This window comes from Ranitomeya imitator, chromosome 4 (assembly GCF_032444005.1).
Source record: "Ranitomeya imitator isolate aRanImi1 chromosome 4, aRanImi1.pri, whole genome shotgun sequence".
Lineage (NCBI taxonomy): Eukaryota > Metazoa > Chordata > Amphibia > Anura > Dendrobatidae > Ranitomeya > Ranitomeya imitator.
The window spans coordinates 457,089,024-457,107,420 of record NC_091285.1 but is presented as its reverse complement, the minus strand read 5'-3'; the positions used below and the strand labels follow the sequence as shown (position 1 = coordinate 457,107,420).

Below are 18,397 nucleotides of genomic sequence, written 5' to 3'. Positions count from 1 at the left end.
ATGCGGGCTCACCGCTGGAACCCGCATCAAAGCGGGGGTTCTGACCTCGGACATACTATCCCGTCCGAGGTCAGAGAGGGGTTAATAGTGTAATTGTTAGGAAATGCTACAATTTACTTATGTTTCTATATGTGAAAATCGCTAATGAAACCCAAATGGTAGAAACTAACATACTGACCAAACATTATTGAAACTTGGATCCAAAACACTGATAAAACAAACCATTTTTTAAAAATTCATTGATGACTGAATGAGTCTTATAGGTTTTGACCAGACAACCCCTTTAAGTCTGCAGTCACTCTGTGTGCGTCGGGGATTCATCATTCTCAGGCGAAGTAACAAAGCGTATGTATATGTTATATATACTCCTGGCCAGTGGGTGCGACCTCGCTCTCCATACACTTGTATAGAGCGAGGCCGCACCTTCTAGTCAGACACACTCTCTGGCCGTCTGCTTCACTAGATAGGGCATGGCCTTGGCTCTATAGAAGTGTATGGGGCGGGACCAAGCCCACTGGCTGGACATACGTAGAACTCATACATACCCTCCAGTACTGGGTCTGAAACCCAGCAAATTCTTGCAGCGCACAGTGCAAACATTGGGGGATACATAAGTCTGCAGTCCCACAGAGTGACTGAAGATTTACTGGTTTTGACTCGATAACCTCTGTAAATGCAAATCTGTAGCATGGGCTGCCATCAGTTAGAATAGCAACAGAGCATATCAGTCGATATAATCAACTAAAAAGTTACTGAATTATTGTCATGGGTGTGTCAGAGGCTGAAGGCAGTCGCACTGCATATAGCTACGGAATGTCTCTGCTTTTGGCCTTGCAGACACCATCTTAACCCATCTGACTCTTTGACTGAGTGGCAGACTTTCTCCAGCTCTAATTGACACACCTGGACTAGGGTGTTTATAGAATCCCAGCCTGCTGCTGGGAGCTGCCGGTGATATATCCATTTCCCCCTGTTGAGGCTTGGAGCTATAGCAGTCAGCTATCTTCCACTTTGGTGTTATGAGAGCATTTGTGTTACATCTCTGAGTCTACTCAATATAAGTCCCCACGGCAGAAGAATAGAAATATGCGACACTCACCCGGTTTGAAGCTGTATAAATGTGCTCTTTATTGGACAGAAAAAGTGCATATATCCATTAGGACATCAGGTGTACAGGAGGGTGTGGTGATGGAGTCTGGACGATGGCCGTTTCGCACTGAATGTGCTTCAACGGGTCCACATACTTGATTACCATACGTCATATCCTTTTAAAGGATTTCTGACATGCGTAATACCACATTACTACGGTGCGGTATCCCTAAGTAGGGCTTATCACCAGGGTCAGAAAGTTTCCTGCTCAGCGAAAGGTGCAGAACCTATATAGGGACATTTAGGGCAGACATGGTGACTTTCAATCTGCCTTGGCATCTCAACTCCCCCTCTCTTCCCTAGTGTTGGGTTCCCTTCCCCTCATCTCTTCATGTTGCACTTAGTCTTTCCTACACTGTGCATGACAATTATGTATTTTATGAGTGATAGATAAGACCTGGAATCCTTAATTAATATTTCCTAGCTAGTTTGCATAGATAACATTCAGGACAGTTGCAGTGGAAGTTACCAGAAAAAAGTACCGTCACATAGTGCGGAATATAGCTTTGCACTTACAAAACACTAAACCAGTATTTTTGTGAAATGTAAATTATATTGATAATGTTAATCATTAGTTAAATATCTTGGTCATAAAACTGTCCTGTCTGCACAGCAAAAATGAGAGGTCATTTGTAAATGTCAGCAACTACTGCATTATGTAAGAGTAACACTACTGTACTGCATATAGCACTGCGTATACAATAAACCTGTTTACTGCATATATATATATATATAATATATATATCTGCACATATCCTCTGCTCACCATGTGTTATTTATATTTTTCCGTGCACCTGTCTTCGTTTCTAAACTGTATTTTATTCTTGCTTCAATATTTTCCGTCTGGCTGATTCTTAATATTAAGAAACGTCACATCTTACCTTTTTACACATTATCTTTGCATTCACAGATGATTTAAATACCAAATCTTTAAGAATAGATGCAAAAGGTGTGACTCCAATCCCCCCTCCAACCAGCACTGAAACGTCATATTTATTCCATTCCTGGTGTCCTTCACCAAAGGGCCCATCTAAATAAATCTAATGATAAGAGAGAGGATTCGTTAACAAGAAAGAAAAATTGGAAAAATGAAATATAAATTTAATATTATCAATGGTCAATGTGTTAATAAAAATATGGTTATACAATTATTTTTGATCGTTAGGATGAAACAATATAAAACAGCAGAAGTAAACGCATAGGGCACCGGGCCCTAATGTATAACTGACCTTCTAAATACTTCACTTTCTCTCTCCCCTAAATACAATGAGGTAGCCCTATCGCCCCAAAAGAGTCCCTCCCTTACAAGGGCAGTCCATAGCTAACTTTGCCAGATCTGCCCGAGACTTGAACTAAATACCTCCTGACACGTTTCTCCTGTAATAAGTCTTCAGGGGAGAGCTTATGCACATATCATATTATCCACAGCAACAGTGTCCACATGTCTATCATGACCCTTCATAATCAGAGTCAAGTATGGCAGAGAACACTGCCTGAAGCTTCACTTTCTACCCAATCATGTGGTCTGAAATCCCCAAACACTTTTGCATTTAATATTATGCTAAGAGGTAATCTTACCTGAGCCGGTTCTTATACCCTTGCTAACTCAAATGCCAAATGTCATGTGAATGCTGAGTGAAACACAGAGAGAAGAAAGGAGTTCCTCTCAGTGATGACGTGTGTTGAATGAGATCATGTTGGTCACATCATCAGCCGCTTCACTAATCATGTAATACCAGCCTAGATTCAAGGCCCTCCATGACATGACGTTTCCTTCAATGGCGGTTGTCCTGCTCACAGGATCATGTCACCCTATTTGTATGGCGATTACCAGCTACTCCTCAATTACACCATTAAAGAAGGTTTCAAGACGATAACTCAATGTACCTAGAATTATGCACAGGTCAGGATTTCATTGCATATGAATCTTGATGACCTCTGGCATATGGGCTATGTACAAACACTAGATTTGGACTTAAGTGAGTGAGGCATCATTTGGCTCAGTGTCCACCATTGTGGTTCTGGAGTCGATACCCACTATATGGGAGCATATGGGTATTTTAATTTTGGTATGTGGCAGTATGTCCCTTTTTAATCTTTGTACAGGAGGGAAATAAAGCATTTAGTCAGCCACCAATTGTGCAAGTTCTCCCAGTTAAAAAGATGAGAGAGGCCTGTAGTTGACATCATAGGCAGGCCACAACTATGAGAGTCAAAATGAGAAACCAAATCCAGAACATCACCCTGTCTGATTTGCCAAGATTTATTTTGCAAATTATGTTGAAAAATAAGTATTTGGTCACCTAAACAAAAGCAAGATTTCTGTCTCTCAAAGACCTGTAACTTCTTCTTTAAGAGGCTCCTCTGTCCTCCACTCATTACCTGTAGTAATGGCACCTGTTTGAACTTGTTATCAGTATGAAAGACACCTGTCCACAACCTCAAACAGTCACACTCCAAACTCCGCTATGGTGAAGGTCAAAGAGCCGTGGAAGGACACCAGAAACAAAATTGTAGCCCTGCACGAGGCTGGGAAGACTTAATCTGCTATTAGCAAGCAGCTTGGTGTGATGAAATCAACTGTGGAAGCAATAACAAGAAAGTGGAAGACATACAAGACCACTAATAATCTCCCTCTATCTGGGGATCTCACCCCATGGGGTCAAAATGATCACAAGAACGGTGAGCAAACATCCCAGAACCACAAGTGGGGACCTAGTGAATGACCTGCATAGAGCATAACAAAGGCTACCTTTAGTAACACACTACGCCGCCAGGGACTCTGATCCTGCAGTGCCAGACATGTCCCCTTGCTTAAGCCAGTACATATCGGGGCCTGTCTGAAGTTTGTTAGAGAGCATTTGGATTATCCAGAAGAATATTGGGAGAATGTCATATGGTTTGATGAAACCAAAGTAAAACTGTTTTGCAGTAACTAAACTCATCGTGTTTGGAGGAGACAGAATTCTGAATTACATCCAAAGAACACCATACCTACTGTGAATCATAGAGGTGGCAACATCATGCTTTGGGGCTGTTTCTCTGCAAAGGTACTAGGACGACTGATCCATGTACATGAAGGAATGAATGGGGCCAAATATTGTGAGATTTTGAGTGCAAACCTCCTTCCACCAGCAAGGACATTGAAGATAAAATGTGGATGGGTCTTTCAGAATGATAACAATCCCAAGCACACTGCCAGGGCAACAAAGGAGTGGCTTTGTAAGAAGCAAATGAAGGTCCTGGAGTGGCCTGGCCAGTCTCCCGATCTCAACCCCATAGAAAACCTTTGGAGGACTTTGAAAGTCTGTGTTGCCCAGCGACAGGCCCAAAACATCACTGCTCTAGAGGAGATCTGCATGGAGGAATGGGCCAACATACCACCAACAGTGTGTTCCAACCTTGTGAAGACTGACAGAAAACGTTTGACCTCTATCATTGCCAAAAAAGGATATTATAACAAAATATTGAGATGAACTTTTGTTGATGACCAAATACTTATTTTTCAACATAACTTGCAAAATTAATTTTGCCAAATCAGACAAGGTGATTTTCTGGATTTGTTTTCTCATTTTGTCTCTTATAGTTGTGGTCTACCTATGATGTCAATTACAGGCCTCTCTCATCTTTTTTAGTGGGAGAACTTGCACAATTGGTGGCTAACGAAATATTTTTTTCCCTACTGTATATTAAAAGTTAAGTTATATGATACTCACCAGTAGGGTTGAGCGACTTTTGTTTTTATAGGATCGGGTCGGATTTCACGAAACCCGACTTTTTCAAAAGTCGGGTCGAGTGAAATCGGCCAATCCTATAGAACAGTCGGGGTCGGGGTCGGCCGAAACACGAAACCCAATGCAGTGCATTGGGTTTCTAATGGTTCCCAGGGTCTGAAGGAGAGGAAACTCTTCTTCAGGCCCTGCGATCCATATTAATGTGTAAAATAAAGAATAAAAATAAAAAATATTGCTATACTCACCCTCGGACGCGCCCTGGTTGTAACCGGGAGCCTTCCTTCCTAAGAGTCAGCGCTTGTAGGACCTTTTGATAATGTCACGGCTTGTGATTGGTCGCGTGAGCGGTCACAAGGGCGTCACGCGACCAATCAGAAGCTGTGACGTCATCGAAAGGTCCTTCAAGTGCTGATTCTTAGGAAGGAAGGCTGCGGGTTACAACCAGGGCGCGTCTGAGGGTGAGTATATACCTATTAGGAATATACTCACCCTCGGACTCGCCCTGGTTGTAACCTGCAGCCTTCCTTCCTAAGAATCAGCACTTGAAGGACCTTTCGATGACGTCGCGGCTTGTGATTGGTCGCGTGAGCGGTCACATGGGCGTCACGCGACCAATCAGAAGCCGTGACGTCATCGAAAGGTCCTTCAAGCGCTGATTCTTAGGAAGGAAGGCTCCCGGTTACAACCAGGGTGCGTCCAAGGGTGAGTATAGCAATATTTTTTATTTTTATTCTTTATTTTACACTTAAATCTGAATTCCGATACCAATTCCCGATATCTTAAACATATCGGGAATCGGTATCGGAATTCCGATTTCAGATTCAGAAGATCGCCGACTTCATGGCCGACCCCACACAGGGGACGGGAAGGGTTTCATGAAACCCGACTTTGCCAAAAGTCGGCGACTTCTGAAAATGGCCGACCCGTTTCGCTCAACTCTACTCACCAGTGCTGTAATTATAGAGGAAACAATTCAATCATAAACACTTTCTGCATCATAGTATTTGTACTACTTTGCCGCATAACAATCTGCATGTAGCATAATGTAGATTTAAAGGGAACCTGTCATGTTCAATAATGTTACTAATCTGCAGCTACAGGGTTAATATGCAGTATAGTAGCTTTAAGAAGGTGCCTGGCTGGCTGTCAGTCAAGGTGTTGGGGCGTGCATACAGCCAGCACACACAGTATACTATGCAGTGACTGTAGCCATGTCAGGACACCTGCATGACTGATAACCAGCAGCTCCAGGGAGAAATAAAGATCATTTATAATTTTCTCCTAGGTGTCCCATCTTCAATACTGTGACCGGGAACTTTCCTAACACTACAAACCTGGAGATTAGCCTTATATCTGCAAGTTAACCCATTATCTACCAATGTCCTTTTTTTGGGACGCCTAATCTTTAGCTTCTAGCAACTAAGATTTTATAATTTTTATAATTAGGTCCAATTTTTTGTGTTGTGTTTGTAAAATGAATGTTTTAAAAATAGGAAATCATGTCATTGGGACGCCCTTTTCTGAAAAAAAATTGTAAAAATTTTAATTTGTCAAGTAATGGGTTAATAGCATTATGAAACATGGCAGATTCCCTTTTAAATATAATGAAGCTGGATGAGGGCTTCAGACTTCCTTGAAGCAATTCCATAATGTAATCATCAAAATGCTATGAATCCATTAAAGGGGTTGTCTTGCCTTAGGCTACAAGTTTGCAGTCACTTTAAGGCCCAGAAACCCCCTTTAATAATGATAAATGCAATACACTGTAAGTTTTTCAAATATAAGGGAAATATTTTACTGAACCTTTGGATATCCATTGAGTTCATCAACACTCTGAGGAGAGTACAGCTCCCGAAGGCGAGTGGTCCACGGTCCTGCAGCTCTTATGTGCAAACTCAGGGTGTCCTCATGTGGAGCAGTGGTTAATGTAAATGGATGGTATTCATTTGTCCCCAAAGATAAGCAAGCAATCCTAACCCATTGTCCTGATTTGTATTCAAAATCATTAGGACGCTCAAACTTTAAGTAAGTCACGTCTATGAGCAGAAAAAAAAGGAAATATAATGAAACACAATAGATTGTAAAACTCAGATAACATTCAGTTCCAGTCACTGGAAAGGAACAGATGTTATGCTATATATACTTATCAAGATGATAGATGAAATCGTCATTTGGAATTTCACAGTAACAACTATTCAAATCTTATTTGGTTCTTGCTATCTCTCTTGGAACATCAAGGAGACTAAAGGTACCGTCACACTAAGCGACGCTGCAGCGATACCGACAACGATGTCGATCGCTGCAGCGTCGCTGTTTGGTCGCTGGAGAGCTGTCACACAGACAGCTCTCCAGCGACCAACGATCCCAAGGTCCCCGTAACCAGGGTAAACATCGGGTTACTAAGCGCAGGGCCGCGCTTAGTAACCCGATGTTTACCCTGATTACCAGCGTAAACGTTAAAAAAACAAACACTACATACTTACCTTCAGCTGTCTGTCCTCCAGCGCTCTGCTTTTCTCTGCACTGTCAGCGCCGGTCAGCCGGAAAGCAGAGCGGTGACGTCACCGCTCTGCTTTCCGGCTGGCCGGCGCTGACACAGGATGCAGGAGGAGTGCAGAGAAGCACAGCGTCGGGGACAGACAGCTGAAGGTAAGTATGTAGTGTTTGTTTTTTTAACGTTTACGCTGGTAACCAGGGTAAACATAGGGTTACTAAGTGTGGCCCTGTGCTTAGTAACCCGATGTTTACCCTGGTTACCAGTGAAGACATCGCTGAATCGGCGTCACACACGCCGATTCAGCGATGACAGCGGGAGATCCAGCGACGAAAGAAAGTTTCAAACGATCTGCTACGACGTACGATTCTCAGCGGGGTCCCTGATCGCAGTAGCGTGTCAGACACAGCGAGATCATAACGATATCGCTGGAACGTCACGGATCGTGCCATCCTAGCGATCAAAGTGCCACTGTGTGACGGTACCCTAACTTTCAGATTCCCAGAAGAGGTGGCAAATCTTCTAGGCCCATAAAGTGGAGGACAATGGACATGGAAGGAACATTAATGGCTTGTGGACTCTAAATGGGATATAGCTTTTGCCAGAAATTACCTTCTCCAAGATACCAATGTCTCCGCCTCCATGTTGCAGATTGGAAAATGTCTATTATAAAATGTAAGCTTGCAATCAACAAATTCCGCAAGAATTTGAGGTTTACGGTGATCCTTGGGACTATTACTGAGCAAATCAGTAAAAAAAAAATTTTTTATAGGTTTGTATTTGCCAGACTGTATATGACTCCAAAACTGGAATACACCTCTTCATGAGACTATTTTAACACTAATATATGCCTATCTCTACTTAGGTTTTGCATTCATTTAAATGGATCCTGTCATCACGTCTCAAAGTACAAAGTTGTGGTATCCTGTGTATACACTTGCCCCACCTCCACCGTGATAAAAATGCTTTTTTGTAGAGATCAAATTTGCCCATCATAAAAAATACAACATAAAAGCCATATGCAAATTAGGCTGGAAGTGCACTGGGGACTGAACTTGGACAACTTCTTTCTACCTCAGACACACCCTTAGTGCACTTCCAATCTGATTTACCAATGGATTCTATGCTCGATTTCTCATGACTGGTTGATAAGATCTTTAGAAAATGAGGTATAATTTTTGGGGAACGAGCACCTACATAGCCATACCACTACTTCCATATGTGAAAACATGCTGACAGGCTCACTCTAAGGAAATATTTTATCTTGTTTTCTATTATTGCCATTTGTATCAGTGAATGAAGATACATGAGTCATGGCCAAACATACAGTTCGGAAAGCACGACATTCCCAATAAACCTAGAGTGATGACTATTTTTTTGTGTGTATAATGTAATAATGGTCACGTTACCTGAAGGAAGCAATTCTGCCTTTATCACATTGATTTCTCGCTTTTTTCGGCTCAAGCTGATTAAATTGTCCCCAACAAAAATAATACCAGGAACTGACAAATAGATGTGAAATCTGGGTGGTTGAAGGAGTCCAAAGCTGCTATGGAGGATAATCTGATCAAAGATGATTATTGTTAGTCATTCATTTGCAGTCTGAAACTCTTTATGTCTTCATGCACAACCTTTTGAAGGAAGAAAATTATGTGCCTCCTGTATGTCCTACTCATCACCAGTCTAATGTACTATAGAATGGATCCATAATTAGCATCCTTTTTTAAAGGGTTGTCCAGTACTGGACAACCCCATAAAGAGAACCTGTCCTGTAAAAAAAAAAAAAACTTTTAACCTGCAGATATGGCAGGGGTGTCAAACTGCATTCCTCGAGGGCTGCAAACAGGTCATGTTTTCAGGATTTCCTTGTATTGCACAGGTGATAATTTAATCACCTGCAGAGAATGATTCCAGCACCTTATGCAATGCTAAGGAAATCCTGAAAACATGACCTGTTTGCAGCCCTTGAGGAATGCAGTTTGACACCCCTGAGATATGGGATTAGTCTGGAGGTTAATAGTGTTCTAGCACAATGTGGCCGCCGCACTGAGATTCCCGCTGCCGGGAGGAAATTAACTTTATTCCTCATGGCAGCCCCAGACTTACAGTTACTGTATAAGGGTGGCACCGACACAGATTCAGTCACCAAACAGTGTATAGAGAGCAGCGGCTGTAACCACACCCCTGGCAGTGACTAGCAGCCAGTTCATCATTAGGGCCGGTTGTCAGTCAGTGATGAGGAGGCGGTTACTGGCTCCGCTCATTATTCAGATATCTGTTTATACCGCATTCTCAGTGTGCTATAAATGGCATGATAACTATATTCTCTGGGTCGACAATTATATTGATGCATTCTTATAAATTGTTTTGTTTTTGCTAAAATGCCACTGTTATAATGTTCTATTTACCAATGTGTTCTTGAATTTATGCTGCTTATAATACATAGAATAATTTTACCATTGACCTTATCATTCAATTAGATTTATAATATAATACAGAGCCAGTTCCAGAGCTTTCAAACATTTTTCAGCAATTAGGGGTAAAAAAAGATAAACCAAAATGTTAAGCTTTAGGTATTATAAATTATATCATTATTATTGTAGAGAACCTTTCATTGAAGTACCACTTCATTTTGAAGCTTTATGTCTTATAAGTTTTTAATACAGTGTATTTTTAATAAATATTTGCATTGTGAATTTGGTAGAACAAAAAAGTTAAAGCAGCCAGCTGATCATAGCTTGAGTCAGTATATGTGTGTGTGTATATATATATATATATGTATATATATATATATATACAGTACAGACCAAAAGTTTGGACACACCTTCTCATCTAAAGATTTTTCTGTATTTTCATGACTATGAAAATTGGAAATTCACACTGAAGGCATCGAAACTATGAATTAACACATGTGGAATTATATACTTAACAAAAAAGTGTGAAACAACTGAAAATATGTCTTATATTCTAGGTTCTTCAAAGGAGCCATCTATTGCTTTGATGACTGCTTTGCACACTCTTGGCATTCTCTTGATGAGCTTCAAGAGGTAGTCACCGGAAATGGTTTCACTTCACATGTGTGCCCTGTCAGGTTTAATAAGTGGGATATCTTGCCTTATAAATGGGGTTGGGACCATCAGTTGTGTTGAGTAGAAGTCTGGTGGATACACAGCTAATAGTCCTACTGATTAGACTGTTAGAATTTGTATTATGGCAAGAAAAAAGCAGCTAAGTAAAGAAAAAAGAGTGGCCATCATTACTTTAAGAAATGAAGGTCAGTCAGTTCGAAAAATTGGGAAAACTTTGAAAGTGTCCCCAAGTGCAGTTGCAAAAACCATTAAGTGCTACAAAGAAACTGGCTCACATGAGGACCGCCCCAGGAAAGGAAGACCAAGAGTCACCTCTGCTTCTGAGGATAAGTTTATCTGAATCACCAGCCTCAGAAATCGCAGGTTAACAGCAGCTCAGATTAGAGACCAGGTCAATGCCACACAGAGTTCTAGCTGCAGACACATCTCTACAACAACTGTTAAGAGGAGACTTTGTGCAGCAGGCCTTCATGGTAAAATAGCTGCGAGGAAACCACTGCTAAGGACAGGCAACAAGCAGAAGTGGAAATCTGTGCTTTGGTCTGATGAGTCCAAATTTGAGATCTTGGGTTCCAACCACCGTGTCTTTGCGCGATGCAGAAAAGGTGAACGGATGGACTCCACATGCCTGGTTCCCACCATGAAGCATGGAGGAGGAGGTGTGATGGTGTGGGGGTGCTTTGCTGGGGACGCTGCTAGGGATTTATTCAAAATTGAAGGCATACAGAACCAGCATGGCTACCACAGCATCTTGCAGCAGCATGCTATTCCATCCGGTTTGCGTTTAGTTGGACCATCATTTATTTTTCAACAGGACAATGACTCCAATCACACCTCCAGGCTGTGTAAGGGCTATTTGACCTAGAAGGAGAGTGATGGGGTGCTACGCCAGATGACCTGGCCTCCACAGTCTCCAGACCTGAACCCAATCAAGATGGTTTGGGGTGAGTTGGACCGCTGAGTGAAGGCAAAAGGGCCATCAAGTGCTAAGCATCTCTGGGAACTCCTTCAAGATTGTTGGAAGACTGCTTCCGGTGACTATCTCTTTAAGATCATCAAGAGAATGCCAAGAGTGTGCAAAGCAGTCATCAAAGCAAAAGGTGGCTGCTTTGAAGAACCTAGAATATAAGACATATTTTCAGTTGTTTCACACTTTTTTGTTAAGTATATAATTCCACGTGTGTTAATTCATAGTTTTGATGCCTTCAGTGTGAATTTACAATTTTCATAGTCAAGAAATTACAGAAAAATGAGAGGGTGTCTATATATATAGAAGGATGTACTGTCATCAAACTGTTAGACGTCCTCTTCTCCAAAACACTGCAGCGAGACGCACAGAAAACATTTTGAAAAATCAGCTGGGGACTATGCATCTTTTAGATGACTGTCACAATATTCGTTTAGTTCAAGAAAATGTTTCCAGGTCAACGTATGTGTTACTCTGTCAGTATTGGTTATCAAATAAGGGTTGGAGCACTTCTAAATTAATATTTACCTGAAAAGACAACTGCTAGAATAGTCACACGGCACCAAAATATGTTAAAAATAACATTACTTTATTGAAACATGATTCAAATTGTAGACATGATGTAATGGTCTATCAGGAGTAAAACAATAATGGTAGCAGCTCAATGGTCCATAATACAAATAGGTGCAAAAAGTAATATCTAGATTACATTATTATTACATATTGCATGTGTACAGGAAATTCCTTTTATCATTCCAGATAGTAAATATTTGTTACATTGTTACATATAAATAAATGGTCATATAGTTCACAATAAAGTTCAGTGCTTACCCATGGTATATCAGGGGTACTGAGGTGTAGTCTGAAGAAGGACCCCGGCGGCTTTTCTGAGCACAGCTCCCTTGTCTGAGAGCTTTCTCCATATTTGCATGTATAGGGTAAAACGTCAGTCTAGTAGAGCAGATCAAAGAAAAGCCGCCATGGACCTGCCTCGGAATAGTCATCTGAGATGCATGGTCCCTGGCTAACTGTTCAAAGCATGTGTCCTCAGAAATGCTGCAGTGTTTCTGAATAAAACACTCAGATGTAAAAACACCAGTGTCAGATTCATGCTGAAAGGTTTGCTTTAATAATAACACATTAGGAAATGACTATCTCTACAACTACCTTAGACATCATGTTATTAAAGGCTTACCAAAATATACATGATTATGTACAAGTGATGAGTGAACCAAAATCCACGAAAACTGATACGTCGAAAATGGTGGGAAGCAAAGACATACATCAATGCTAGAATACTCAAAAGCAGAATCCCAGTAAATCCTAGAAAAAAAAATTGTAGAAACATTTACTATGTCTTCCATCAAAATCAAATTTATAAATTAAATATGTTTTTTTCCAACAGGTCAAATATAAACCCTCTAAAGCTATTACTGCTCAATTTGTTATTGTAATTCCTTAAACCCTGAGGGTAGTTTGCATGTTAACCCCTTTACCCCCAAGGGTGGTTTGCACGTTATGGACCGGGTCAATTTTTACAATTCTGACCACTGTCCCTTTATGAGGTTATAACTCTGGAACGCTTCAACGGATCCCGGTGATTCTGACATTGTTTTCTCGTGACATATTGTACTTCATGATAGTGGTAAAATTTCTTTGATATTACCTGCGTTTATTTGTGAAAAAAATGGAAATTTGGCTAAAATTTTGAAAATTTCGCAATTTTCCAACTTTGAATTTTTATGCAATTAAATCACAGAGATATGTCACACAAAATACTTAATAAGTAACATTTCCCACATGTCTACTTTACATCAGCACAATTTTGGAACCAAAAATTTTTTTTTGTTAGGGAGTTATAAGGGTTAAAAGTTGACCAGCAATTTCTCATTTTTACAACACCATTTTATTTTAGGGACCACATCTCATTTGAAGTCATTTTGAGGGGTCTATATGATAGAAAATACCCAAGTGTGACACCATTCTAAAAACTGCACCCCTCAAGGTTCTCAAAACCACATTCAAGAAGTTTATTAACCCTTCAGGTGCTTCACAGGAATTTTTGGAATGTTTAAATAAAAATTAACATTTAACTTTTTTTCACAAAAAATTTACTTCAGCTCCAATTTGTTTTATTTTGCCAAGGGTAACAGGAGAAAATGGACCCCAAAAGTTGTTGTACAATTTGTCCTGAGTACGCTGATACCCCATATGTGGGGGTTAACCACAGTTTGTGCGCATGGCAGAGCTCGGAAGGGAAGGAGCGCCATTTGACTTTTCAATGCAAAGTTGACTGGAATTGAGATGGGACGCCATGTTGCGTTTGGAGAGCCACTGATGTGCCTAAACATTGAAACCCCCCACAAGTGACACCATTTTGGAAAGTAGACCCCCTAAGGAACTTATCTAGAGGTGTGGTGAGCACTTTGACCCACCAAGTGCTTCACAGAAGTTAATAATGCAGAACCGTAAAAATAAAAAATCATTTTTTTTCACAAACATTATCTTTTCGCCCCAAATTTTTTATTTTCCCAATGGTAAGAGAAGAAATTGGACCACAAAAGTTGTGGCACAATTTGTCCTGAGTACTCTGATACCCCATATGTGGGGGTAAACCATTGTTTGGGCGCATGGGAGAGCTCGGAAGGGAAGGAGCGCCGTTTGACCTTTCAATGCAAAATTGACAGGAATTGAGATGAGACGCCATGTTGCGTTTGGAGAGCCACTGATGTGCCTAAACATTGAAACCCCCCACAAGTGACACCATTTTGGAAATTAGACCCCCTAAGGAACTTATCTAGAGGTGTGGTGAGCACTTTGACCCACCAAGTGCTTCACAGAAGTTTATAATGCAGAGCCGTAAAAATAAAAAATCATTTTTTTTTCACAAAAATTATCTTTTCGCCCCCAATTTTTTATTTTCCCAATGGTAAGAGAAGAAATTGGACCACAAAAGTTGTGGCACAATTTGTCCTGAGTACTCTGATACCCCATATGTGGGGGTAAACCATTGTTTGGGCGCATGGGAGAGCTCGGAAGGGAAGGAGCGCCGTTTGACCTTTCAATGCAAAATTGACAGGAATTGAGATTGGACGCCATGTTGCGTTTGGAGAGCCACTGATGTACCTAAACATTGAAACCCCCCACAAGTGACACCATTTTGAAAAGTAGACCCCCTAAGGAACTTATCTAGATGTGTGGTGAGCACTTTGACCCAATAAGAGCTTCACAGAAGTTTATAATGCAGAGCCGTAAAAATAAAACAACATTTTTTTCCCACAAAAATAATTTTTTAGCCCCCAGTTTTGTATTTTCCTGAGGGTAACAGGAGAAATTGGACCCCAAAAGTTGTTGTGCAATTTGTCCTGAGTGCGCTGATACCCTATATGTGGGGGAGAACCAGCGTTTGGGCGCATGGGAGGGCTCGGAAGGGAAGGAGAGCCATTTGGAATACAGACTTAGATGGAATGGTCTGCAGGCGTCACATTGTGTTTGCAGAGCCCCTAATGTACCTAAACAGTAGAAACCCCCCACAAGTGACCCCATATTGGAAACTAGACCCCCCAAGGAACTTATTTAGATGTGTTGTGAGAACTTTGAGCCCCCAAGTATTTCACTACAGTTTATAACGCAGAGCCGTGAAAATAAAATAAAAAATTTCCCCTCAAAATTATTTTTTAGCCCCCAGTTTTGTATTTTCTCGAGGGTAAAAGGAGAAATTGGACCCCAAAAGTTGTTGTCCAATTTGTCCTGAGTGCGTTGATACCCCATATGTGGGGTGAACCAGCATTTGGGCGCATGGGAGGGCTCGGAAGGGAAGGAGCGCCATTTGGAATGCAGACTTAAATGGAATGGTCTGCAGGCGTCACATTGCGTTTGCAGAGCCCCTAATATACCTAAACAGTAGAAACCCCCACAAGTGACCCCATGTTGGAAACTAGACCCCCCCACGAACTTATCTAGATGTGTTGTGAGAACTTTGAGCCCCCAAGTGTTTCACTACAGTTTATAACGCAGAGCCGTGAAAATAAAAAATCTCTTTTTTTCCCACAAAAATTATTTTTTAGCCCCCAGTTTTGTATTTTCCCAAGGGTAACAGGAGAAATTGGACCCCAAAAGTTGTTGTCCAATTTGTCCTGAGTACGCTGATACCCCATATGTTGGGGTAAACTCCTGTTTGGGCACACGGGAGAGCTCGGAAGGGAAGGAGCACTGTTTTACTTTTTCAATGCAGAATTGGATGGAATTGAGATCGGTCGCCATGTCGCGTTTGGAGATCCCCCTGATGTGCCTAAATAGTGGAAACCCCACAATTATAACTGAAACCCTAATCCAAACACACCCCTAACCCTAATCCCAACGGTAACCCTAACCACACCTCTAACCCAGACACACCCCTAATCCTAATCCCAATCGCAAATGTAATCCAAACCCTAACCCTAACTTTAGCCCCAACCCTAACTGTAGCCTTAACCCTAACCCTAGCCCTTACCCTAGCCCTAACCCTAGCCCCAACCCTAACCCTAACCCTAGCCCTAGCCCTAACCCTAACCCTAACCCTAGTCCCAACCCTAACCCTAGCCCTAACCCTAACCCTAGCCCTAACCCTAGCCCTAGCCCTAACCCTAACCCTAGCCCTAACCCTAGCCCTAACCCTAGCCCTAATCCTAGCCCTAACCCTAGCCCTAGCCCTAACCCTAGCCCTAGCCCTAGCCCTAACCCTAGCCCTAACCCTAGCCCTAACCCTAGCCCTAGCCCTAACCCTAACCCTAGCCCTAGCCCTAACCCTAACCCTAGCCCTAACCCTAATGGGAAAATGGAAATAAATACATTTTTTTCATTTACTTTTATAGCGGGTTTTTTAGCGGATTTTTATGATTGGCAGCCGTCACACACTGAAAGACGCTTTTTATTGCAAAAAATATTTTTTGCGTTACCACATTTTGAGAGCTATAATTTTTCCATATTTGAGTCCACAGAGTCATGTGAGGTCTTGTTTTTTGCGGGACGAGTTGACATTTTTATTGGTAACATTTTCGGGCACGTGACATTTTTTGATCGCTTTTTATTCCGATTTTTGTGAGGCAGAATGACCAAAAACCAGCTATTCATGAATTTCTTTTGGGGAAGGCGTTTATACCGTTCCGCGTTTGGTAAAATTGATAAAGCAGTTTTAATCTTCGGTTCAGTACGATTACAGCGACACCTCATTTATATCATTTTTTTATGTTTTGGCGCTTTTATACAATAAAAACTATTTTATAGAAAAAAATAATTATTTTTGCATCGCTTTATTCTGAGGACTATAACTTTTTTATTTTTTTGCTGTTGTCACTGTATGGAGGCTCGTTTTTTGCGGGACAAGATGACGCTTTCAGCGGTACCATGGTTATTTATATCCGTCTTTTTGATCGCGTGTTATTCCACTTTATGTTTGGCGGTATGATAATAAAGCGTTGTTTTTTGCCTCGTTTTTTTTTTTTTTTTCTTACGGTGTTTACTGAAGGGGTTAACTAGTGGGCCAGTTTTATAGGTCGGGTCGTTACGGACGCGGAGATACTAAATATGTGTACTTTTATTGTTTTGTTTTTTTTATTTAGATAAAGAAATGTATTTATGGGAATAATATATTTTTTTTTTTTTCATTATTTAGGATTTTTTTTTTTTTTTTTTTTTACACACTTGGAAATTTTTTTTTTTACTTTTTTACTTTGCCCCAGGGGGGGACAATACAGATCGGTGATCTGCCAGTTTGCACAGCACTCTGACAGATCACCGATCTGTCTGAGAGCAGTGCAGCGTTACCAAGTGCCTGCTCTGAGCAGGCACTTGGTAAGCCACCTCCCTCCCTGCAGGACCCGGATCCGCGGCCATTTTGGATCCGGGACTTACTGCAGGGAGGGAGGTAGGAGACCCCCGGAGCAACGCGATCACATCGCGTTGCTGCGGGGGTCTCAGGGAAGCCCGCAGGGAGCCCCCTCCCTGCGCGATGCTTCCCTGCACCGCCGGCACATCGCGATCATCTTTGATCGCGGTGTGCCGGGGGTTAATGTGCCGGGGGCGGTCCGTGACCGCTCCTGGCACATAGTGCCGGATGTCAGCTGCGATAAGCAGCTGACACCCGGCCGCGATCGGCGGCGCTCCCCCCGTGAGCGCGGCCGATCGCGCTGGACGTAATATTCCATCCTTGGGAATTAAGGCCCACCCCACATGGACGGAATATTACGTCCAATGGCAGAAAGGGGTTAATGACCAGACCAATTTTTACAATTCTGACCACTCTCCCTTTATGAGGTTATAACTCTGTAACGCTTCAATAGATCCTGGTGATTCTGAGATTGTTTTCTTGAGACATATTGTACTTCATGATAGTGGTAACATTTCTTTGATATGACTTGCATTTATTTGTGAACAAAACGGAAATTTGGTGAAAATTTAGAAAATGGCGCAAATTTTCCAAATTTGAATTTTCTTGCCCTTAAATCACACAGATATGTGACACAAAATACTAATAAGTAACATTTCCCACATGTCTACTTTACATCAGCACAAATTAGGAACCAAATTTTTTTTTTTTGCTAGGAAATTATAAGGGTATGTGCACACGTTGCGGCTTATTCGCGGATTTTGCGCATTTTTTCGGCAGTATTCCGTGGCAAAAATGCATAAAAAACGCATACATTATGCATCACATCATTTTCAATGAATTCCGCAATTTTTGTGCACATGTTGCGGATTTTTCCGCAAATAAAACGCATGTGGAAAAATATGCAGCATGGTCATTAATTTTGGGGAATTTTAGCGGATTTCCAACTATGTTATTGTTTTAGGAATCTCCGGAAAAAAACACGAAAAATCTGCGCAAAAAAGCCACAAAACCGTGAGTAAAACGTGAGAAAAACACGTGCTGATTTTATGCGGAAAATTTTCCGGTTTTGCTCAGGAAATTTCCGCATAAAATCCA

At 41.5% G+C, this 18,397-nt stretch overlaps 1 protein-coding gene across 3 annotated transcripts in view; it reads right to left on the bottom strand.

The window, feature by feature from the left end:
- DUOX1 (dual oxidase 1) overlaps nucleotides 1-18,397 on the bottom strand; it is a 280,203-nt gene that overhangs the window by 32,728 nt on the left and 229,078 nt on the right. For all 3 annotated transcript variants that reach the window (XM_069765805.1, XM_069765807.1, XM_069765808.1), the window contains 4 exons: nucleotides 12,629-12,756; nucleotides 8,787-8,940; nucleotides 6,687-6,919; nucleotides 2,031-2,189 (listed from right to left, as the gene is read on the bottom strand). In XM_069765805.1, the coding sequence (XP_069621906.1) occupies nucleotides 2,031-2,189; nucleotides 6,687-6,919; nucleotides 8,787-8,940; nucleotides 12,629-12,756 (674 nt within the window). The remainder of the gene's footprint in view (nucleotides 1-2,030; nucleotides 2,190-6,686; nucleotides 6,920-8,786; nucleotides 8,941-12,628; nucleotides 12,757-18,397) is intronic.